We start from the raw sequence: 25,414 nt of genomic DNA, 5'->3' as shown, positions 1-25,414 counted from the left end.
TATTTTAAAGTATTTTAAGAAATTAACAGTAAGAAAAATAAAGGAATGATGGCATCACAAGCTATGGTTATTCCGACACACATGTGTCGTGAGAAATAAAGTTGCCGATTTACAGGTTGAAAATCCACTCGGCCGACGAATCGACCATGGCATTTTGTAGATAGAAAGGAATAGAGAAGAGAGAAAGAAAGAGAGAGAAGAGTGGGAAAGAATGCCACGAAACGGGTTCGGTGAACAAGGTTAAGTACTGGGATATCGGAATGTCCGGCGAGGTGGAAAAGGGATTCGTACGGAATACGACGGTAACTGTACAAATAAAAGCGAATTCCCCCGGAAAAATCAAAGACGGGAAAAATACGGTTCCTTGGCGCATCCCGTATTGCGGTTGGTTTTAGCAGTGGTGCACGGCCGGACGTTAAACGGCGGCTAAGCAAATAGAGTGAAAATCGTTTCGACGTGGGGAGACGCACGAGGGAATCGGCTCTTCGTCCGGTAAATTAAAAGCGGAGGACGACACGTCGTTGTTGACGTTCCGCGGAGTGCACGCAAAAACGAAACAGGGGAAACAGCGGCCGACTTTCAGAAAAAGGACGTATTAAAAAGCTCGATCGGTAGATGGACGATGGGTTTTGTTCGGGCTCCTGGCGTTTTATAATGGATCGTCGTTAGCGTGACGTCTATTTCATACATCATACCGTTTCTTTAACTCCCGACAGAAAATAGCATGAAAATAGCTCGTGTGCTCTGTATGCGTGTGTATGTGAATGTGTGTATCGTGATAATATATATATATATATATGTATATATATGTGTGGAAAAATTACTTATGAAAGGCGGTTCTCTCGACCGAATTCGCGATGAATCGCCTTTCAGCGAATAAATGTGACAGGTAAAACCCACTAGCGTTCGTGCATTAAAAAACGTATAATTGATATCTTCGTGTTAGATTATAACGTGAATATTGAAATATACAATTATTGATGCTTTGGCGGCAGCATTTATGGTGGTAAAATTTCCGCCCGCTGTCGGCAGATTTCAAGAGATCGCTTCAAATGTATCTAAAGAGACGAACATCATCTTTATATATAAATCCATACATCTACTTTTTAATCTCTAAATATTACGATTATAGACTTGATATATATTGTTATATAGAAACTAATTAAAAGTTATGATATACATGTTGCTATATAAAATTAAAATACATATTATTTAGCGATTGGTGCAATGCAAAATAATTGAGCCTCTTTCGACGCGCCGCAGATCCGGCCTCGGCCCTTCGCTATACGTGGTTAAGCGAATAAAATAAATTCGCACGCGCTCTCGTGGGTACCTGAAATGACGATGAAACTGAAAGCCTCATCCGTTCTACGTGAAGCACGAAGATATAGTTGCTGAATGTATTCGTAGAGCACTGCGGTCGCGATATCGGAATTCGCGATATACGTATAAGGTGGGCGAGCCAAAGTAACCGCGGGAGTGCTTCGAAATGGGTTGCGGGAACAAGGTTGAGTTCTAGGATATCGGAATATATGGGCGAGTAACAGTGCAAAAGCACGAGGGGGGTAGCGCGGGTGAAATTTATGGCACCGACAGAAGGAGGTCCCCGAAGGAGAGGAATAGAGAGGCACAGAAAGAGAGCGAGAGAAAGAGAGAGAAAGTGGAAAAAAGGACGGGAGAAGAGAAGAGTGTACTCGAGGACGTGGAATAAAATTGTTCGGTCTTTACATAAAACACTAGAGCGCGCGTCGAAGGCGAGAAACGAAATATCTCGTTCCGCCGGCGCAACAACATAATTCTGCCGATTCGATCCGCGTCGATAGGGACGAATTCGTCCTGGTTAAAAAAAAAAGGAGAAAAAAAGAAGAGAGGAAACGAGAGAGAACGGAAGAGGAGGCAGAGAAGAGACAGAAAAACGAGGGGAAAGAGAGAAGAACGGGTCGTATCCCGTGAAAATTTTCCGCGCGGCGGGATCGAATTCCTCTGGCCGCTTCTGTCTCGCGTGGAATAATAGAACGCTCGGGGGCGAATAATATTTAAGAAAGCGGTTTCGCTTCTCTCCCCTTGACGGCAACGAGCGGCGGCGAGCCATGGAATAAGGATTTTATCGTGAATCGCCGTAACGATCGTCCTTACGACGCGATTCGCCGCGCTCTGGAGGGCAAAACACCAGGCACGCGGATTGGCTCCGGTTCAAGTCGAAACTCAAACGACGATGTCGCGAAACATGCGTATTGTGAAGAGAACAAGAGAGGGAACGAGAGAACCTTCATGGATATTACCGAATTGCTGTAGCTCTCCCTCCCTCTCTCTCGCTCTATTGGAATTTCACCTTATCTGAAAGTTCTACACAATAAAATCGAGAACGATAACTCAATTCTTATATCGCGACCGTGAGATCTAGCTAATCTTATCTGAACGTTCCACGCAATCAAATTGAGAGAGAAAACGTCGTTTTCATATTACGGTATTTACATACATACACACACATAACGCGCACGCGCGCAATTTAGTCACGCAATTGGGTGTTACACGAAATCGCTCATTAAAAATGAAAAACTAATTACAACGATTTTTCCGTTCGCAGCCATTAAAATTAATTAAATTTTTTACACGACGATTCTCGATACTTAATAGCCCCTATTAATTTGTCGGGACATTCCTCTGTTATATAATTGGTAATTGATCGGACGGCACGCGATGTAAGGTGATTACGACGCGTATTATTAGTTAATTTAATTGGTCGTTCTCTCCCCCTCGCTCTTTCTCTCTCCATTTCTCTCTCTCCGTTTCGCTTCCTCTCTTTCTCTCTCTCTCTCTCTCTCTCGTTCCCTAACGGCATCGTCGGCAACATCGCGTGTGCCAGGCAAATGAGAAGCTAATATAGACGACTATGTACCGTGCGGTACATATTGGACCGCGTTCAAATCGAAACTCAAACAATGCCGCGGACGTGTTTCCGGGATCGTCAATGGACGCTAAGGAATCTGTGCTAAACGTTTTGCTGCGCGTGTCCCGAAATTACTTTGAACTTTAGCGACCGTCTCCGCTGACGTTTACCATGTCGTATATATATTCTCGCGTACACACACGCACACACACCCGTATACATATAAATAAATAAATAAATAAATAAATATATATATATATATATATATATATATATATATATATACCACACATTCGTGATACAACTGAGCAAACAATGTTACGTCAATTTATCGAGTCACCGATTTTGCAAATGGCATGGAACGCGTTCAGAACGCGCTGCGCACTGTTTGTACTTTCACGAACGGAATAAAAGAGATACTATCGGATTTACTTCGCTCCTTTGTTCCTTACTTTCGGTTCGATAGAAATATTTCAGTTTTAATGAAAATCGCTCTCTTTGTACCGAGAGAAGGAGAGCGTCCGGCTCGGGAGAGAATAGAAATTAAAGAAAGTATGTACAAAACTTACTTCGCGAGTTTCCTGCCGGCTGCCATTCCTCCTCCGTCGATCGTTCTGAAAAGAAATCAAATTGCTACGATTAATAGACGAATTATTACGAACGTACATTGTGCGGGAAAGAGGGTCGCGGGCATTTCGAAGCTGAGCGACATCATTCGAGCGACCTGATTGCACGGCGGTGGATCGTGCGCGAAGAAATCGATTTTTAATCGCCCGGACACATAATTTCATAATTGCGCTGGCGACGGTGTCGACGTTCTCGCGGCAAATTAATTTAATGAGTTTCAGTTCGTCGCCGGCCAATTTCTTCGGAATTTTCCATAAGGGTCGTAATCCTGTAAGGAGGTTACGGCAATGCGACTCTTACTGAAAGTGGCTTTAACTAGTTAAAGTTCGTCCCCTGTCGACAGGAAATATCTCTAACCGCATAGCACTTGACAATGCTGGAGTCTCATCGGGATTCCGATATATCGGCATTGTAGAGGACAATGAGAGACAGAGAAAGAGAGATAGATAGTAAGGGCAATTGTAATGCTATACAGTCGCTCTTTATTACAGATTAACCAACACCGTCGCGCGAGCCAAACAACCTCTCGTGTTCGAATCTCTCTCTCTCTCTCTCTCTCTCGATATAATTCTCACCTGCGATTTTTACAAATCCGTTTACCACCTCGCGAACGCAAAGAGAACGAGAATTTCCCGACGAATTTTAACGGTCCACCTATTTCGAAGCGATATTAAATTTCAGAAAATGCGCTTTCGATGCTGGGATCGAGGCAGCCTCGCACTCCGTCTAGCTTTCCTGCTTTCTGCCGCTTTCAAGCGCACACAACATGCTACACAAATCAGGGCCCGATGTTGCCGGGGTTAAATCGATCTCTCTCGCAAAATGTGGCGCCACTCTTCTAAACACACGAGAGGAGAATCGGTCGTTGCGGTTTCGTTCGCTCACTCGCTCGTTCGCCGGCCGCGTAACAAACAAATTCTCGACGCGCACCGACGGGGCGAACGTGTTCCGTCGTTAAAAATGTAAACTCCGCGATCTTACGAGCGCGCGGGTATGGTTCATTTGCCTCGTAAAGGCGAAACTAATGGTCGACGCGGAGTTATGTACCCCATATTGGCTCGCATTCAAGTCGAAATTCAAACCGCGCTGTGAAACGCGCGGCATGATCATCCCCCCTCTCCCCCCAGGCTGGTCGGCCGGCCGTTACGACCTCGGCTAAACATGAGATCAGCCTGTCGGATTATTAACCCTTTCGCGATCGGTCTAAATTTATGCAAAAGGCCGATGATGCGGGGCAATTTTGCGGATTTTAAAATATTAACGTTCACCCCCGTGCGCCCCCTCAGTAATATACGAAGCTTCCTGTTACAACCGGATGAACATCGTGTGCACCTTGTATCGGCTGTCTATAAATTTCATAGTTCTCGGCAGATTACATATAGGGGCTCATTTATCCTCGAAGGATCGGATTCGTCGGAAGTGAAATTTTCATCGAAAGCCGTCTTGCAACTTCCAATTGATTGTTTTAATATTAACGTCTGTTATCGAGGAGTCAATTCACGGTTAGCCAGGACAAATCAATATTACGCGAGAGGTCTTGTGTGTAGAGTATAGCGTAGGGCGATTAAAAATTTCTCTCTCTCTCTCTCTCTCTCTCTCTGGCGAAGTGAGAAAGCCAGAAGACGACGAGTTGGTTATTCAGCGAAACGACAGCGACTCGGACGAGCAGAGGCTGTTGATTTTGTATAATTTCCGTCGTCGTCGTCGTATCCACGATACGACCGCTCGGGATGACGAATCGAGGATGAGTCACAAACGTGGAAACGCGAGTCCTACGTTCTTGCATCTCGCGAATAGTTACCGTGAAACGGCATTGAAACGATGTCGTGAAACACGTACACGAGATCGCAATGGGACAGCAGTCGCGAGAAGCCGGGAAACATCCGGGAAGAATTTTATTCTCTCATGCACGAAGCATCGAAGGACGCGGACGTCTTTCGAAACGAATTTGTAACGACGATGTGTTCACAGCTGAAGATTCGACGAGTGAGAGATGGCGAATAAGTCGCGTGGATTTCCGGCGAATCGCGACGTTGAGACATTCTATCGCTCTCTTCTTTCGGTAGAATTCTGCATTTGAAAGTCGGAGACGAAATTCTGATATCACTTAGATGCTCTTAGAGACAGTTTGCGCCTACTTAGATGGCTTAAAGACTAATAACAACCCACTTAAACGATAATGTTATTTGTTAACGTTTCTCTTGAACCTTTCATTGTACAGATTTAATTTTCATGCTATGTCGAACAACCTATTTTAACACGAAAACGACGAAAATGAAAATTTAAGACGTTATCAGGATCAAAATAGGAATAAATTATATTACTATAATTAAAATGTTTTAAATCTATTTTGCCATCGTAGCTATTGTGTTGTAGAATTAAGGTTTAATAAAGATCCAACAATGACATCGAAATTTCGATTCGGCAGGGGTTCTTAACAAATTATATTAATATATTTTCATCACACCAAAATGCGCGCGCTTGCGTCTCTCTGGGAAATAACTTCACCGCTGGGACTTTTATCTCGCGTACCTACAACCTCTTCTCACGTCTAATCGATAAAACTGTCGATCTCGATGTTAAATGGAAATTAATAAGTTCGTCAAATTATTTCGACGAATTGGAGCAAATTCGCAAACCGTCGCGGCAGCCGTTGCTCTGGACAAAATCCCATCATTGGGGAATGTTAATTATGGTAATTGAAAGGGGCAAGACGCGGTCACCGTCTCCGAAGTTATCAGTTCTTACGGGGAGAAATAGTCGCGCGACTGGATTAGACTCGCGTAATTAGAAATCTTGTCGCGTGGGATAAATGGGGTAGACATTTTCATTCTCGGGACAGGGAAACGGACTTACAATTCCTGAAACGCGCGCTCGCGATTTCCTTGCCTGTCCCGGCGGGAACGTGTCACATGCAAACGCAGAAATGGCGGAATTAACGGGAAACCGGTGCAAAAAGTTACGTTTCGTAAAGACAATTCCGAATCTGCGTCTATTTTTTTTCTTCCATTTGCAAAAAACGTGTAACGAACTCCCAATCGCGATTATATAAATTAACGGAATGGAATAAAACTAAACGTAATGCGATTGTGCAACACACCGAAATGTTTTATCACAGTTCTAAAATTATAATTAGTCCCAAATTATAAGATATGCACTGAGAAAAATCAGAAAGTGGCGGGCCTGCAATCTTCGAATGCCGCACGCGATAACACTCGTCGATTCTTCAAGAGGTATCAACGCGCATTTTTCTTCAAGTAGCTGCGAGTCCTCTCTTACACGTCGACGTTTTCCGTGTTCGAGCGAAAATATCGCGTTGAAACAGCGCGAGACCGTCGGATTTCCCGAGAACGCGGCGAGAGCAGCCAGAGGCGTTCTCGAGTACCGAGGAAGAGCAATTCCAACGGTAAAACACCGTAACCTCTCTGTGTGTCGGCGTTGCGAATTATCGGTCGCACGATTCCGACAATTTAGCGTTCCACCGTTGTACGACGAATGCGGCGACAACGCTATTCAAATCTCGTCCCTGTCTTCGCTCCTGCCGCCACCGCGCACAGTGGCAGTAAAACAAATCCTTTTATCCCGCGCGAGGCGCTTCGCCTCCTCGAAACCGTAGCCGCGCGCTCATCCCGCAAGATGTGTTCGAGATGGAAAGCTGTGGAGCGAGAGAACAAGAGAGAGAGAGAGAGAAAGCATGATGCAATTCCAACGCTGACGGAGAACACTTCGTCGGCCACAGCGAGGGCGGAAGGATGGAGAAGGGAGAGAGGGAGGCACATTGCGCAACGTAGCGCGGTTGCATCCTGCCGTCTGCCCCTCGCGCCCCCAGCCCTCGCCGGCGGCGGCAGTGGCTGCAGACGGCGCATAAGCCACTCGTCATTATTTCATCGAAGTCGGTGCCTGGTTCAACAGGTACGTTTCCGGCGCAATATGCGCGCCACGGCCTTTCGAGAGCCCGTGAAAGTAGTCGGACCCGAAGAAAGAGAAGGAAAACAGTGAGAGAGAGAATACGCGGGGTGAGCTGGGGTATAGCGCGAGGGTGTACGGCGGAATGTGGCGGATGCACGCGATCCGTCGACCACACGTTATTCGGCGGAGATGAATTGCTTCGATTGAGATTGCTTTTGTCGCGTATCATATTCTCTCTCTCTCTCTCTCTCTCTCATCCTCTCTTTTTCCAACTCTCGTGACCTTGTACATTCCAGTACGGAAAATCCGGATGGACGCGCGTCGACTTGAAATTCCGCTGCGAAGAGCTGGGAAGGAATAAGCGATTTCTGGTTACTCGCATCGGCGACGATTGACCCGGTGAAAATCTGCGATATTCAGTTCCTTATAAGAGCAAGATCTCGATCGACGTCTGCCATTCTCCCCTAATTTCACTTCCACTATCTGCGATTCGCGAAACACGGTTGTTATCTGGGACGGCGCGGTACGCGTTCACGTGTCATCGTCCGACGTCTTCCTCCCTCGATACGCGGGATGCGGGACGAACGGATGTCGAATATCGAGAGAGCATCGACGAAACTGGCCTCGAGCCAGCGCATTACTCTCAGGAAGGTAGAAGAGGAAAGAGTGCGAGACTGAATCGGGGGACGATACATGCATGGTGATACGGAGGAGGGGTGGGGAGGGGAGGCAGAGAAAGAGAGAAGGAGAGAAAGAGGAGCAGGGACACCGAGGGCCGGTAACCCGAATGAATATTTAATTTCTGCATATCTCACCCCGGGTAAAGTTCAGAGCGACGGGATGGCCGGCTCGCTCCCAGGAGAGGGTGGGAGGAAGAGCCCCGTGTCCCTTGTACTTCCCAGCAGCGTGATATAGGGTAGACACTCCCGAGGATCTCTCGCCGCCACCGCCTCCGCCGCCGCCACCACCACCACCATCGTCGCCACCGCCGCTATTACCCTACCCCCGCACAACCCCCAATCCTTTCCTGCTATCCGGAGTTCGCTCTCTCGGCTGCTTTCCACCGTGGTCGCTCGTGGCCGAAGGGCCAATTACGATCTTCCTTACGAAGGGCGGAGGAGGCGGAGACTAGGGTGAGCACGATGAAGGAAAAAGTCGAGAGAGTGAAAGAGAGAGGAATGGGAGAGAGGAGAGAAAGAAAAAGAAATGCGCGAAGATGAAGGGGAGCGGGTGAGTCGGAGAGAGCCAGCGAGTGCTTGAAGAGCGTAGAAGCAGGGGATGGTCGAGGAAACGAAAGGTCGAGAAGAGGAGTCAGAGGGGACGTCCGGAGGTTTGGACGAAGGTATTTTCACGGAGATCTGGATCTTAGACTCGATAGACCGCAGACCATCGAGCAAGGGCGGAATATGGACGCGCTGTCGACAGACAGTATGGAGAAGAGGGCGGCAAGGGGCCGTGGCGGGGGAGAGAGAGGGCGGAAAGGACCGGGGGTGCGGTCGAAAGTTTCAGCGAGAGGATAAAAGCGCGCGAGCGAGATCGATTAGTGCGCCGAGTAACGAAAGGGTAATTTATAGTGAGGTGAGCAAAGGCGACGGGCTCGAAAGGAAAGCAGAGTGGAATAGTAAATTATAGCGAGAGAGACTACGGTCAAAGAAAGAGAACGCAGAGTCGACGACGAGAGAGAGAGAGAGAGAGAGAGAATGAGCGAGGAAGAGAGAGAGAGGGAGCGGAGAAGCGAGGAAGAATCGGCCGAGCTCGTCGGAGAAATATTTAATTCTACGTTCTATCGTTCGCGCAGACCGGCAGCAAAACGTGGTTATATATAATATATATGTATATATATATATATATATATATATATATATCTATATATATATATATATATCTGGAGATAATAATGCACTTTTTAAATGAGACTCTCGCTCGATGGAGGCCGTATAAAGGAGCGGAGATAAGAAGAAAAGAGCTTAGGGAGCATCAAAGCCGGACGAGATTGGACGCTAAAAATGTACATAGCAATTGGACAAAAGAAGCGAGAGCGAAGAAGGCTGCTGAGTGAGGTGAAAGGGGGTGAGAGGAGTGGCGGTGCGGCAAAAAGGGACGCTGGCCGTCGTCGTCGTCGTCGCGGAGGGCGTCCGAGGAAAGCCCGGAAAAACACAAATAACAATCAGCGAAGGAGATCGACAAAAAAAGGGGAAGAAAAAGCGCGTGTATGGGGGGGAACGTCGTGACAAGTAATTCGGGTCGTCCGGTGCGAGCCGAGTCGGCCGAGTTATCCGATAATCTCGCGCTAGGACAGTTGCTGAAACCGTAAGACCGTGTCTCCTGGGGAATTTTTCGGAGTCGCGCACGCGCACGTCAGATACAAGAGGGCTGACAACGAGGTAACCGATGAATTTCGGCCTCTCGTGTTATTTTCCCTTCTCCTCCTCCCCCTCATAATTATCTTTTTTCCGCGCGGTTATCTGCAGCCGGCAGATGTTTCGTACTTTGTATTATAGAAATATCGTGCCCGCAGTTGAGAGCGCAGCCTCGGCCAGATTCCGCGAGTAAAACTTCCATCCACGCCCCCCCGTTGCTACGTGCTACCTCTGATCCAGTCTTTTAACTTTTCGAATAACAGGATTCGCGTTTTTATCGAATAAAATTTAAAAGCTCGCGTCACAACGCCTGTCTTCGGGCAAGCTACCGAGCCGAAATTAAATGTTTCGCAGTTACATCGAGCCGTAAGTGGCGTCGCCTCCGACCATCCTTGAGAGATTTAATCTCAGGGTAAATTGAATATCTCCATTTCTTTGTCTCTCTCGTAAAGCGAAGGAAGTCCCGGATGTCACGCGAGGAATGTCACGTCGGAGCGACGTAACGAGAAAAACGCGACGATGTCGTAACTCCTCATCTAGATTATGCGGGAATCCTGAGCGGTCGGGTGGTTACGGGCGCGATACACACAAGATAGACGCAGCCGGCCATTGGCGACGCAGTCGAAGTAACCAGCCGACACGGAGTAGAAAATGCAGATATAAAAAGTAAATAAAGGAAAAGTAAATGAAAATGAGGAAGCTACTAGGGATGGGTGAAAGGAGTGTAGCGACGGGGGTGAAGAAGAAAGACAACAATGAAGACGAGGGTCGGGCAAAAAGAAAAGAAGAATATCAGCGGAGGATGCAGGAGTGAGTGAGAAGACGAGAGGAACGACGGGAAGGCGAGGGAACGACGACGAATGAAAGGAAAAAAAGAAGAGGGAGAGAAGGGAGGAAGAGAGAAAAAGAAGCCGAGGCTGGTAATTTGGATCGAGTCGACCATCCACTCAAACCCTAGGCGCACTAGTGGCGGCCGCCCCAGCCCCTTCGCTAAAATCTGGATCTTACTCGATCTAAGTAGACCTTAAAGCCGGATAGCTCGTTATAGGATAACTTGGAGCGCGCGTAATATCCGGGCTCGAAAATATGCCGCCCGAGCGACAAGCAGGTATTCCTTCCTCATAACTCGAGCGAGATCACACGTGAAAAGTTTATGCGAACAAATGCGTGAGTCCTCTTCCTCGAATGCGTGAAGTAGATTCTGCACAAGTCTCGTTATGAAATAAGAAAATCTCGCGCGTGAACTCCTGCTTAAATCTGCGGAGTTACGGTAACACGGTGATTCCAAAAATTCATTTCGCTCTTCGCAATTAATGAACGCTTCCGCTAGATTTGATCAGGAATAACTCACAACTCGAATTTTTTTTTGACATAATCGTGTTTGCTTTCGCGATGTCTTTACTTCGTGTCTGCGGCTAAAATACGCTCCTATAAATTAGAAACGCGTATCCCTTTTAATCCTTTCTGTACAATAGCGGTACGTGCGTTTCGTAGAATACGCCAAAACGAGATTAGTTCACTATCTAATTTTGCAGACGATTATACGGGTAGACTGCAGCGAGACGAAGCCGAAAGCCACGGAATTAAAATTAGAATTCCAGAGGATGGGATCGCGGCAAAAAGTCACTATAAGGAGAGGNGAGAGAGAGAGAGAGAGAGAGAGGGGGGGGGGGGGGAGAAAGAAAGAGAGAGAGAGAGAGAGAGAGAGAGAGAGAGAGTGGCGGCAAGAGGAGACGAGGGAAAAGTCAAGGTGAAATACAAAGAGGAGAGGAAGAGAGAAAAGGAGAACGAAAAAGAAATGCGAACGAGAACGGAGATTGGTAATTCGGATTTAGCCGACCATCCGGCTGCGACTCGGAGCCACCGTCGGTAGCGTCCATTTGACTGTCTTAAATCTCGATCTTTCGCGATCTAAGTAGCTCCCGAGGCCAGATGAAGCGTCGATACGATAAGAAATACGGTAAGGAAATGGATAGTCTGCGACTATCGAGGGTCGTAGCGGAAAAACAAAAGTGGGTAAATGCCGCTGAAGCGCTAACCGGTTTCCGATCGATACCGTGACGCAATCGCGCGGACAATTGGCCGTGTAAAAAAATAGATCCGCGGAGAGTGATTCGTAAGAATTAAAATTGCAGCCGCGCTGAGGGCGCAACGCTACGTAGCGGCAAGTTGTGTTCCGCGAGGATAAAGATCGAATCGCCCAGGGACAGGATCGCACGGCGGGAAAGCGAGAAAGAGACGTTCGACGAAGAGTCGGTCTGCTAAATAAGCCATAGATTCGCACGCGAGGCGCACACGGACGCTCGGGAGCAGACGCCTTGAAACGACGAACGGTGCGATGTGAAATCAGCGAGAAAGAAAGATAGAGGAGGGGAGGGGGGAGAGAGAAAGAGGGAGAGAAAGAGAGCAAAGCCGACGGAATTAAAATTACAATCTGCGTGGATACGACGCGGCGCGGCAAAAAGTAAACGCCGGCCGAATAAAAAGTGCAGTAGTCGTCGTGGTCGTGTTGGAAAATAGCGTGACGTGGAAGACGAGGAATAGGAATACGATAAAGGTGAAAGGGCGGTAAAAGCAATGGGAAAAGGGAGAGAAAAAGCGGAAGCTGCGATAATTCGCGTGGTGAGAGCCGACCGTACCCTCTCCGCGAGCTGGGACACCAACGAGGGTCTCTCCTAGAGCAGCCCCTTGGTCCAGTTTTCCTCAAATTGAGCCACGCGACGACTAATTGGAGCGATGGCGCACTCAAAAGTTTGCTCTCTCGTGTGTAACTTTGTCGGGAAAAATTTCCTACGGTCAAATGTTTTTTCCATCGCGTAATGTGCAATTCAATGTAGTTCGATCGTGGAAAAGTAAAAATCTGATATTATTTTAACGGCGTTCCGCACGGGGACAATGAATTCATTTCGCTTTCGAATTAATTTCTATCAGCCCTTTTCATATATATAATAAACGCGCACAATGTCTCGTGAATTCGGCACGAATAAGCAACGCTCATAAATTTTTACCGAGGTGCTAAAAAGGAGAAAAACGAAGAGCGTGCGCCCGTTATGAGAAAACGTGAGAAGCACTGCTTTACCCCTTTCAGCGCGATATGCCGGCAGCGTTCCTCGGCTTCGTCGCCATCGTCTTCAAGGGGGAGGAGTGGCTGAGAACGTAGGAGGGCGGGGTGGCTTCACCCCGCGAGAAACCCCGGAAATTGGAATCTTAAATCGATCTAAATCCTCTTTATCGCCGAAGGACTCACCGAGGAATTCTCCTTTAGAATCGGCCATATCGCCGCATGCCGGTCGACGTGTAAACGTAACGACGATTGGCTCCTCGTCGTTCCTTCCATTATGAAACGGCCGTTCCCGCATTTGTGCGACGTACGATCCTTCTCTCTCCCTGGAGAGAGAGAGAAGAACGAGATTCGATCTAACGCGTGGCCAATCGCGCTAGAAAATCGATCGACCAAGGCGTCACCGGTATGTTTTCACGTTTCCGCTCGTCTAGCTCCGATATCGCAAATTGGTTTCGCATAATTGGATTAATAAGATTAGAGGCCGATTGTATTTTAAAGCGCCCGACATAGTATTACATAAATATGTAAAGATCCCCCGAACTCGGCGGTCCCGCTTTGAGCCAAGGATTTGGAGCATACGCAGATAAGCAGACGCAATTTCTACACGAAGATTCTTATTGTATCGACGGCCTCATACATTATATACATTTATCGTTACCGACGATCAAGCGTAAGTTCCTCGCGTTTGCATTTGAGAAACGCTGCTATAAATCAGAACAGCCGTTCGGGCTAATCGCGATGAGACCCGTGGCGAAATTCAGCCGCGTATCGCGGCGCAGCGCGACGCGACGCATTATTTAGTAGGACTTAATAAATTCCCGTCTCTCTCTCTCTCTCTCTCTTTTCCTCATACCGTTCCCAATGGGACGGACCGCAAATTCTATCGGGTTTTACGCCGGCGGATATGTATATACGGAGAGGCACAGTGAGTGACACGCCAACGGCGAGAGCGACTAGCTCGGCTATAACGCGTAGCTCGGTAAATACGGAGTCGAAATTCGGCGACACTGATATGGCACCGTCCAGAGAGAAAGAGGGAAATAGATAGATAGATAGAGAGAAAGAGGGGAGGGTAGCGAAATACGTTGCCGCAGAGAATTTAGCGGCAGATAGTCGATTACATGCCTCGCTTGCTTATTGCGCGCGCTTTGAACGCTCCGTGAGACTCCGGGGACGCGTATAACGGCGTCGGTGACGGCGGGTGAGAGCCAAAGCGCAAGATTTTTGCGACTTCGCCGAGCCCGAAGGGCGACCGGGGCCAAAGGTCGCCGCCGCGAGCTCTGCGCCCGAGCTTTGAGAGTACGACTCCGTGCGCGTAACTAACTTCGCGTTCGCGCGTTCTGGCTGTTAGCGGATATTAATTGTACGCGGACGTGAGCAACGTGCGCAGCGAAACGCCTTGTCGTTCCAGCCGGGTGAGAATCGTGCAACACGTTCGAACGTTAATGCTGATTCTGGGCGTGATTTACGTGGACGTGCCGAAAAATCGAAATCTCGAAATTCGAAAACCGCGACAATTTTCCGAAAAGCTGTAATGCCGAAATCAGCGATACATTAGCCTGAAATGCAATCTTCCCGAAATATATAATTGTTCCAAGGAGGAACTACAACCTGGAAACAGCGCGCGTGGTTGTACTAATGTCTATTCATTAGGATACACTCTTGCTGTATACAAATTTCGATTTATATTCAAATTAGTTACACTGAGAGAAGAAATATGTAAGAAATAAAAAATATTTGTTCGGTGAGTACTAATAAAACATGTATACCAAGATACATATTTTTTAACTGAGAGAAGATTTTTTCCAGTGGAAAAATATACATTTTCTTACGTCTTTAGTTTTTCATGAAGATAATTAATTATTCTACTCAAATAAAAGGAGATGTAGATTGGAATAAACATGTTATTAGTGCCCACCAAATAAGTATTTTTTTATATTTTAAATATTTTTCTTTGAACGTACTAATGTACTCGTCTGTAACAAGGCAATTCCAATTTCTCTTTCATTTGTACTTTTTCCTTTCTGTTTACACCTTTATCTTTGTGAATTGTATAATCAGTTACTAATTATGTTTGATGTACCAAAGAGATTTCCTATAAATAAATAAGTAAATAAATAAATATTTTGGCAAAATTGTGTACTTCGGGAGATTGTCGCGGTATTCGGATTTTGATATTATGACTTTTCAGGAAATTGTCCCACTTTTTGCATTTCAGTACATTTCTTCTCGGAGACGATGCACGTTCACCGCGATTTGGATATCGTACCGGAACCGTGGAAAGCTTTCGGCTTTTCTCACGAAAGTTACATTGCTGCTTTCGTGAAGAAAAAAAAAACGCAAGGAACGCTTCAGAGAACTTTGTTGAACGCAACGCGACGATGCCTGCAACTTGGCTGAAACGCGCCACGGTATTCATTGAACGCGTCCTGGTTCTTTTCCACTCGTATTTTCGATCGAGAGCGATCGTAACTGCACTCGTTAATTTTCTTGTAAAACTGTTTATAATTTTCTGAATAAATTCAAGCACATCCTTCTGGCGAGTAAATTGAAGCGTGCCCCCTTCATGTCAGTATCCGGATATTCTCTCTCTCTCTCTCTCTCTCTCTCTCTCTTTCTCTTTTTCTCTCCCTGTTATCCCGTACCGTCTCGTGTTAAAAACCAACGATGTGTATTATTCTATTTTAAATTATGATTTTCACACAGAGCGAATAACTGACTCATTTTTAATGCGTGTAATATAACCATGTAACATGTACGGTGTAACGTGTAACGCTCGAGTGTTGCTTATTACGTGCCCGTTTTAGTTAACGGAATGAAGCACGGGTCATATTTTTTCCTCTTATTTTCCTTCTCTTTTTCAAAAATCACGAAACCAAGCGTACTTCATGAAACGACAGGTCTCGCTATCCTCCCTACTCGTGAAACACTATCGATATATGTATATATATATATATATATCTCTCTCTATCTATTCCTCCTTCCTTTCTGATTAATATTTGCCATTTAATATGCTGATAAAATGCGCGAGACGTGCGCGGCGCACAAATATTTGCGAGCGCAATCTGCAAACCGCCAGCGACTGAATTCGCAACGCAGCTACTCGAAATTAAACGCATTCTCTTTCTCTCTCTCTCTTCTCTTCCTCCTTTCCCCTCCCCTCCCTCCCCCCCCTCTCTCTCGTTCTACTTCCGAGACCCGCACGCCCTTTGCACATTCGCCACGAGCGACGTGAGAAACGAGAAAGACGACACTCGGCGAGAGAGAGACTCGTCCAGGTCACACTCTGGATTGCGTAGCTTCGGGGACGCTTAAAAGTCGGATAAAATATCGATGTTCTCACCTCGCGCGCGCAAAAGTGCTACAGATATCTCTGCGCCACTCGATATTTCCATAAATGCGTCCGTATTTTCCACCGTCGGCGCATCGTGCTGGCGGTTCTTATTATAGGAAAAAAAAAACATGAAAGGAGAAATTTGACGGTCATAAATTAACGAAATCGACACGACCCGTGTACCGTGAAGACGCGAGTTATCGCAGAATTATCGCCCATAAGAGATCGTCGAGTGCTCGAGCACCCGTAAGGGATCGTCGAGTGTGTTTACTCCGTGCTTCCCGACAGTGGAGCACCGGCGTTTTCCACGCGATATTTACGCTTCCTCTCCAAGCCACACAGCCAGCAGTAGGTGGTTCGATAACCGAGCCAGACTATCGCGATATTCGCGGCACAACAGCGTGTAAGTATCGCGGGCATGCCTATCGGCCAGCCAGATGTCCCCGAATCCGGAATATTCGTAGGATTCCATCGACTATCTAGCCGGCTCGCTCGCCGGTTTCGGCGTCGCATCCGCGGTAATCCTGTTTACAATAGCTGATTGCAATAAAATTTACATGCACCGGCGCTGAATTTACATGCGGCGGCAGTTAAATTCATGCGCGTCGCGCGCGCCGCAAGCAATTTACATACGCCATACGGGGGAGAGCCTCGAATTTTATGCCGCGCGTAGCGTTCACACGTGCTTCATTTCCCGCCTCCTGTCTCCCTCGCTCGTCCTCCTCTACTGCACCGCCATCTCCTCATCCTCACTGCGAGCCGGCGAGTCCTCCGACTATTTTTTCTCACGCCCATCCCCGAAAAAATTCCGGAATTTGGAGCGATTCGCGATACCGAACGACGCGCGAAAGAGAAACGCGCTCGCGTCGGCCGCGATACCGCGATTTACCGTTCATTTATCTGCGGAAGAATCGCCGAGTGATAAATTTCATGTATCGCGCTTAAACGAGCGCGCTGTTCTATCGCCGCGGCCGCCGGAGGAAAAGAAACGGCTCATTACCTGGATTCATGTAATTTTAAGCGCGAAATTCGCTGGTACACCCCGACCGACCCGATTACGGCTCGCGCATGTAAGCGAGAAAAGCAGAAGCAAAGGAAAAAAGAGGGGGAGAGAGAGAGAGAGAGAGAGAGAGAGAGAGAGAGAGAGAGGAAAGAAAAAATATTCCGATAAATTATATTTCCCGGTGAATCGTAACTGAATGAGCGATTCGAATAGAGTTAAATGCGGACGAGATTCCGCGCCGCTTCGCAATCGCTCCGACCGCGAATATAATTGCGAAGCGTAACGAAAATTTTCGACGGATCCGCTGGATCGCGATTACGAACGGAGTGACGTCTCCTAACTGGATGAAATTACTCCGCTTCCCGATTAATCCTTAAACAAATTAGAAATTAAATAGACGAAGTTTCCGCAGGCAACTTCAATCATCCGCGCGACAATCTCCGCCGGCGACTTCGCGCAAAATTCGCGACAATGGCGCGATCGCAGTTCCGAGGAGAGGAAGCGTGTTTCCCCGATTTAACGGAATTAATCTTTAAACGACGCCGTTTAAACATTCATGTAACTTCCATTTCGCCTATGGCGGGCTCCCTAAGAGCTGTCCGACGACAGATCGCAGGATAATCGTCGCTCGGGAAGAAGAAGAAGGCGATGTCCGTCCTTCTTGAACTCTCTCGGCGACATTCATTCTTAATCAGATTAATTCGATCGGGTAACACACACGGTTGCGGCCGCCGATTCGATTCGCGCGCATTAAGCGAATGAAATTACCTTCGCGATTCCTTCCACGTACGAGCGAAATTTGCGACGACAGATTGCTAGAGAAAGAGAGAGAAGGGGGAGAGAGAGAGAGAGAGAGAGAAATTGTAATTTCCAGCGAACGCGGCATCGATAATCGAGATTATCCCCTTCTAGTCGGCCACACCATGTCGCGTAATGCGCTTCGTAAAACGTTCCGTCCAGGTAATCGGTGAGTTATCGAGAATCCCCGTTTATCTCCTCGCAAGAGAGAGAGAGAGAGAGAGAAATACGCGCGTTAAATCGCACGCCGTTCTCTTCGCGAGAACAATATCTCCTGGGCGGCGCGGTGCGACCGCGCTCACGTCTCGCGCCATTTCGCCGATATTGTCGGGCTGGCTTTTTTATTATTTCAGCCGTAAAGTTTATCACCGAAAACATGCAGTGGCGCACGCCGACGGATACCAGCATCCACTCCGCGTAACGAACGCGCGCGGGCTCGCGGGAAAGGGCCGCGCAAAGACGCTCGCGTAACATTTATCGGCGAATTTTTATTGCGCGGCCGATAAAGCGGCTGATTTCTGTTCCGCGGTCGGATACGACGCGAATTCGAGAACGGTTTCCGGTTAACCGGAGAACGATCTCGACAACATATCGTCGCTTCCGCAGCGGTCGGCCGGTCGGCGAGGCGCGACGCGAATGCGAGCCACCGTGGACGTCTGTATAGACTGGTGTTTAAGTTTATATCGGTGGAGACGATCGATGTAACCTTATTTCGATCGAAGTATCACGGCAGCCTACAACTTCAGGCGCCTGTCTGCGAAGTGTCCCCGTGGTGGCAACTCGGCCGACTTTTTCCACGCGAAGTCGCCGTCTGTCAATTTGTGCCCCTCGATATTGAATCTCCGCGCGAGCGAATGAGCGCGCGCGACGCGATCGAATTGAATTTCCCTTGAATTAAAATCTGCCCGAGATTACCCGGAAAGCGAGTTTCACGACGCGAGTACGCTTCGTTAAGAGGAGGCGGCGGCGACAACAGCAGTTCCACGAGCGTCTTTTCGCGTCTTCAACGTTAACCTTGTCGGAATGCTCGTTGAAATAAAAATCTCGCGTTCAGTAGTTGATTGGACATTAATGGGAAAGGCGGTAAACCCGGAGTACGGTCATTCAATAGTAAAATCGTCCGCGTTAGCACACGGACGGGGGGTTCACGTGTGTCGTGCACTAATGTCTCAATCCAGGCGGAAAGACACACGCTGAAAAATTGATGCGCCAGCACGTTAGAGTCCGGAAACCTGCAATCAGGATGAATAGCACAACGCGATCTATAGTCTATTCTACTTTTCCTTTTTTTCATCGTTACAAGCCCGCCCGGGTTTTCCCAGCCGTGTACTTCGCACAACCTTGGTCTCCTTTGCCACCGCGAATACGTAATTAGGGGTAGAACCGTGCCCCGACTCGTCGGAGTCGGATGGGAACGACGACGGGGATGACGATGGTTTCGCATTCGCGTTTATTACGGAGGAGAGCCGCGCACACACCTCAGCGCGCGTCCCTGCGCGTCGCGCGGCCTCATCGAGTGAAAATTCAACGTTAAAAGCGTCACCGTGCGTGAACCTTATATCGATCTACGCGACAAAGGGAAACGCGCGGCCGATACGTCGGAAAAAGTAGGCCACGGGGAGTAAATTTTCGAGGAGGACGGAGGAAAAGAGGTACACAGCGCGCCTCGATTAAATTCAGCGCGCTAGGGGTCCGTGCTCGCTCGCTGCCACTCTCCGTCCCGCGTTTCCTTCGCGACGTCTATCGTCGCGAAACTTTTCAAACGAGATTTCAAGCGCCGTTAGGTAGCACGCGCACATCGCGTTTCCGGATTAAAGCTTCTACAGCCGGCTGGCTCTCCTCGAACACCGCGGATATCAAAGGCGGGCCCAACAGACGCGAGACGTCACGTGCCCCGGCGAGCGAAAGAAGCCCGCCCGGGGGACCTGATGGAGCGTGTTTTAAGGAGGAGGAGTTTTACGTCGGCACGGCCGCGCCGCGGAAATAATCGCGGCGCATTATTTAACGGGATAAAAATAGCCCGGGAAAAGCGAGCGAGACGTTGTTGCAGTTCGTTCGAGGATAAAAGAAAGCGGTTAGGGAAGGGGGGAGGGGGGTAACGCGCGAGGAGAGGAAGGAAAATGCTCGACGGAGAGAATTTTCCTGCCCTCTTGGAGAAAGAGACACTGAAACGTCAAAGTGTTGTGATTACATAATGTAGAATTATTACCCGTCGGTTAAGCGCGTCGGTTTAATAGTTATAAATATATAATCGCAAGATCGATTTTCGCATTCCTTTTTTCTCTTTCGGCCGAGCACGCACGGTCTCTCGATACTTTTTAACGAATTTTACGTTCTCCCGCGAGCGTTTTATTTTTACACCGCCCTCGACGATCGCGCGTGCACGTCGGCAGGATTATTCGCACACACGCTCGCACATACACACACGACGGCGTGTCTCACGCGTTCTTTACAGCTTCTTGGCTATTTGCTCGTATTCGTCTCACGGCAGTAATTTATATTCTCTTGTCCCGACACGTTTATTCGTTACGCAGATACATTGTATTCTATTATTACCTTATAACTGCCGACTCACTTCTGTGTACAGCGGTCGCGCTTTGCTTTTTGTTCTTAGGGGGGATTTATCCCAGAACATAATAAATTTCCCCCTCTTTCTCCGTTTCTCCCTCTCTCTCTTTCTTCCTCTCTATTCCTTTCTACCCTTTCCTCTCTCCTTCACTCCCGACGCGGTGCCGTGCACAAACACAGCGATGCAACGCGATACAGGATGCGAATCCTATATTACAACCACCGGCAGGCTGTTACCTCTGGGTTCTTGTGCAACGTGCATGGAAACATAATGGGCGCATAGTGGTTGGCTGACTGTTACATTATTAAGTAGTTGAGTGCACGTTAGCTGCGAAGTGCTGTCAGCCTCCATTCAGATGCGGCCCGGGCGAAACCAGTAATTTGGCGTAGCCGGAAGGACGAAAGTTTCCGGACACGGAGGGGGTGGGAAAAAGAGAGCGAGGGGGCACATCGGCGATGGTGGCGGCGGCACCCCGCCCGCCCTAATCGATTATTCTCTCGCGGCAACCGCGATAAACAATGTCGGAAAACTTCGGGGCGAAGGGATGCAAGTATCATCCCTTGCGTGCGCCCCCTCCCCCCACCCTTCCTCCGTCTGATAGGTAACCGCCGCCGTTCGGAGAATTTTCGAGCGCTATCGGTATAACGCGGCGGAATGGAAGGAAGGCGCGCAAAGGGAGGATCTTTTTATTCTTCCACCCCCTTTTCCCGTCGTCGCCGCGGGATCCGATTAAAAATAAATTCCGCGAATGGTTGCCACCAGTCCTGCCTTCCCTTTTGGTAAACGGTAGGCTACACCGGGCACAGAAGATAAGAGAAGTGTTTTGTCTATTCCGTTGCGTTTAATGGAAACTTCCTGTCCCAAGACGCCGGATAACGTTCGCTTTGTCTACCGGCGAGTCCGCTCGTGCGTTTCTACACACTTACGCCCGCGATAATTGCACTTCCGTACTTTCGTTGTAGTCTCCGGCGCGCCGGTAACGGCAGTTTCGTATCTCTGATTACCATACCGCCCACTCTCGCGCGAAGGTTCTCCGTGTTTTATTTCCCATCCTATTTTTCCTCTCGCGTGTATATTCGAGTAAATATTCATACGTTTATTGTACGCGCACGTGTGTATGCATGTTCCTGCGCGTACGACACACTAGATAACTCCGGCCGCCTAAGCTTCATGTTTGCGAAGCGCCGCGGACGTTACGAGCTTCGTCTCAACGATACATTCGTTAACGTAGATTTACAAGCGATTTTCGCCGAGCTCTCTCTCTCTCTCTCTCCTTCCTTTTTTCTTCTTTCTCTCTTATTCTCTTCCTCTTTCCCTTTTTTCTCGCTCCTTCGCGCTACGTGAAGCGGAAGTTATAATATCGGAAGGGTTAATTCCACGTCGGAGAACCCCGATGCGGTTTCTCGCCCGTCGGTCGACTGTCTCCTCACCTCGGTGTGACGGCGCGGCGGTGCGGGCGAGGCTCGTTATCGATTTCGCGAGTGCCGCCGAGAGTGACTTAGCCCATTCGTTGCATACGGGAGCGACGACGCCGTCGTCGTCGACGAAGACGCCGGCGATGCAGCTTATCTTCCGCCGCGCGCGCGCGCGCGCAGCCCCGGTAAGACGCGCGCTTACGCGTCATAGATTCCATTATATTTCTCCGTGCTAGCGAGAGGCGACATTAGCGTATCTACCGGCGGAGCCTTTTATCGCGGCCGACGCATCCCATTGCCTTTCCGCGCAAATGTACCTACAATTCCGCGAGCCTCCGCGTCGCACGCAACGTCGCCCCGAATTCCGACGCGTTCGCGACGCCCTACTATCGGATATTAGATATTCCTAGGCGCCGAGATGGGACCTGACTTCCGCGAGGGCACGAGCGCGAGATTAAGCGAGGGGGTTTACACGGGGATCTGCTTAATCGCCATGAGCGCTCAACGCGCGTCAGCGTCGGTACACATCGAACGCGCTATCGTGGCATCTTGACATCCTCGTGTCTTCAGCGGGGATCTCGCGTCTAGATGAGAGAGATCCTTTATTAGTAGAGAAAAGAAGTAAATTCAATAAACAAGTCCTGCCTGTATTCTTTTATCGGTGTTATTTTTACGTGGCTTGAATTTCAACATTTCCACAGGCAGCGTGGCCGTGGAAAAATTGTCAACTGCCGCCGGTAAATTTCGAGAGTTCGGTTAAACCTGAGAAAAAATGTGCGGTATTTGCGACTATGAAAGTACAAAAGTGAAAGAATTCCAGTCAGAAGAATCATCATTCCAATAAGTTGTCGCAGTGTCAATAAAGTATGTGGTGGTAAAAATAACCTTAAATACGTATTGCCATTACTATGTTTTACCGGATAAATATATTTTACTTTTTAGATATTTCTCCTTACAATGTATTAGCCGAGATATTTCTTATAAGGCGATAACCACTAATAAGATGAAATCCCGACCGGATGAAATAGCGGTCGTCAAAGTGCCAAGATCCTGCAAAGCCACCGGCGGTGTCAGGTATTGCTATTATCGTCGAGCTAGGTAATATTTCGGTTGATCTTTTGGATATTCAACTAAAGGCCGGATCTGCTAATTGGGTCTCGGATCGGGACGAAAGACGTGGCTCTCTCTCTCTCTCTCTCTTTCTCTCCAACTAACGCGGTCAGCTCTAATCTTCTCCGTGGCTCCTCTTCTCGGGAAATTCTATTATATTCCTGGCCAAAGGAGCGCGCTTTAATGCACCTCCGTCGCATTTCACGAAACCGAATACACCGTCGTCCCGTTCCGTCCCGTCTCGTCCTGTCCTCTCGCGCAAACGCGTCCACCCACTCATCTTTCCGCCATCCTTTTGCCGGCGCGATATGTCGGCCGGATGCGCAAGACAGGAGGAGTGGGAGGACCCGCGCGAAAAATACATACGGAGAGATACGGACCGCGACTCCGGCGTACCCGCGGTCATGTTTTCGTAATTAATCGGGCGCGATGTTTAACTTTAGGCTTTTAGCGCGGTTTAATATTTCAGACAGGACGATCTCGCAAGCACCGTCATGCGATGCGCGGCAGGGAGAAATGCGTCGCAATTTTTACGCGCTCGTGTTCGCCGTCGGAAAAGTGAAACGCGAGGAGCGCGAGGCATTATCATCTCGCCTCTCCACCTGTGCGTTATTAATCGCGATAATCGGCATATAAATATGTTTATAAAGCGTGAACGTCGAGTCCTTTATTTCTTTTTTTTAATTCCACTTCGCCTCGGGCGGAGTGTTAATGGGCGCGTGTTAATCATGATATTTTCGTCGTCGTGAGTTTTAATATTAAAGATCCGCAAAAGTCTCTCTCTCTCTCTCTCTCTCTGAAATGCTTAAACGGAGATTCAATGGGATTATTTCGCCGTCCCCTCATTTCGCATATTACGCTGCGTGGAATTGTATAAGAAGCTTAATTAATATTGCAGAATTATTCTATTCGTATCTTTCGTTAGGTGGGTAGGTTAAAGATCGACGAGTTCGCGGGGATCTTGAGATTATCCGTCAGACTCTATTTTCCTCTCTCTCTCTCTCCCTTTCTTGATGCTTCATATTTTACGATTATAGAGATTTTCGTATTACTTTTCAGACTAGACTTCCCCTCTCTTTCTTTTCGCGGTAAAACTTATCTACTCCCGCATTATATGCCGGTATACGCATAGTATGGAACTTCGTAACTCGCGAGACAAGATAAATTTTGAATAATGCATCCTAAGATTACCGAGAGGCCGCGTGCCCGAAAAATTCACAAGTCCCGGACGGGTTTCTCGTTGGACGGGCGAATTATATCACGGCCGCAGCGGGGTCGGCGGCAGGCGTTATTCAGTACTCGAGTGGACAGTCTCGTTGCATCAATTACGGATATCCATTAGCCTAATTAAGCCTCGCGACACGCGCGGGCCCACCACCCGGAGTGCGTCCCGACTCAGACGAATGAAATAAAAAATTGAAAAACAAACGAATGAAGAGAAAACGCACGCACGCGCACGGATTAAAATTCAACGGGAGGGAAATACGTAGACGATTTGAGAAGGAAGAGAAGAACGGCCGGATTAAAAAAAATACGTCCCGGGAAGGAAAATTAAATTTACCGTGGCCCGCGCATTGTGCCGCGGACGGCCTCGAGAGGGTGCGAACGATGTGATACGATGAGCGAGAGGCGGAGGGTCGACGCAGACACGGGGGTGGCAAAAGATACTTTCGAAAAGTTTCGACAAAAGCGAAGTACAAGCCGCCTGCCGCTGCCGCCTTATGGGAAATTACACGATGAGCTCGCTGGATTACCGTAACCTTCCCGAGTAACTCGCCTTCCTTTCCTCCCTCCTTGTCCCCCGCCGATCCCCCGCTTTCCGCTTTGTCGAGTCATTCTCGACTCCCGTCTCATCTCGGGAAGGTTGCTGATCTCCCTTTAACGCCCGTCGCGATTTTACCTTGAGCATATTCGAGAAGTATCGACGTGCCGTCCCGAGAAGAGGAGGAAGAGAGAGAGAGAGAGAGAGAGCGATATGGGCGATGATAAATTTACGAGTCAAGTCTGCTCGACGGTCCTTCCGAGGAAATGTCCGAATTTTGGCAGGGATCAAACCGATGATATATGCGAGCTGCATTGAAAGTCGCGCGTTATCTCGCGATTTTCCCGGAGACATTTTTCAGTACGCTTTTTTTTTCCACGGGTTTGATTAATTTCTAACGTTAATGTCTCGTACAATGAATAATCTTGAAAAACGTGTCAAGAGTCGAAATCGAACTGAAAAACTAGCATCGTCGTTTATCTTATAATTTCAAAGCCTGATTGTGACTTTCTACAAATTTCTTGTAATTACTTGTTAATTTAATGGTTAAATACTTCAAAATATTCCAAGATC

The 25,414-nt window shown here is 48.2% G+C and overlaps 1 protein-coding gene across 2 annotated transcripts in view; it reads right to left on the bottom strand.

Annotated features, from left to right (window-relative positions):
* Positions 1–25,414, bottom strand: part of LOC106744030 (insulin-like growth factor-binding protein complex acid labile subunit) — a 240,363-nt gene that overhangs the window by 69,208 nt on the left and 145,741 nt on the right. For both annotated transcript variants that reach the window (XM_014618427.1, XM_014618426.1), the window contains one exon: positions 3,460–3,504. In XM_014618427.1, coding sequence (XP_014473913.1) covers positions 3,460–3,504 — 45 coding nt within the window. The remainder of the gene's footprint in view (positions 1–3,459; positions 3,505–25,414) is intronic.

This window comes from Dinoponera quadriceps, unplaced genomic scaffold (assembly GCF_001313825.1).
Source record: "Dinoponera quadriceps isolate SergipeBrazil2010 unplaced genomic scaffold, ASM131382v1 scaffold1252, whole genome shotgun sequence".
NCBI classification, from domain to species: domain Eukaryota; kingdom Metazoa; phylum Arthropoda; class Insecta; order Hymenoptera; family Formicidae; genus Dinoponera; species Dinoponera quadriceps.
This window is presented reverse-complemented; position numbering and strand designations above follow the sequence as displayed.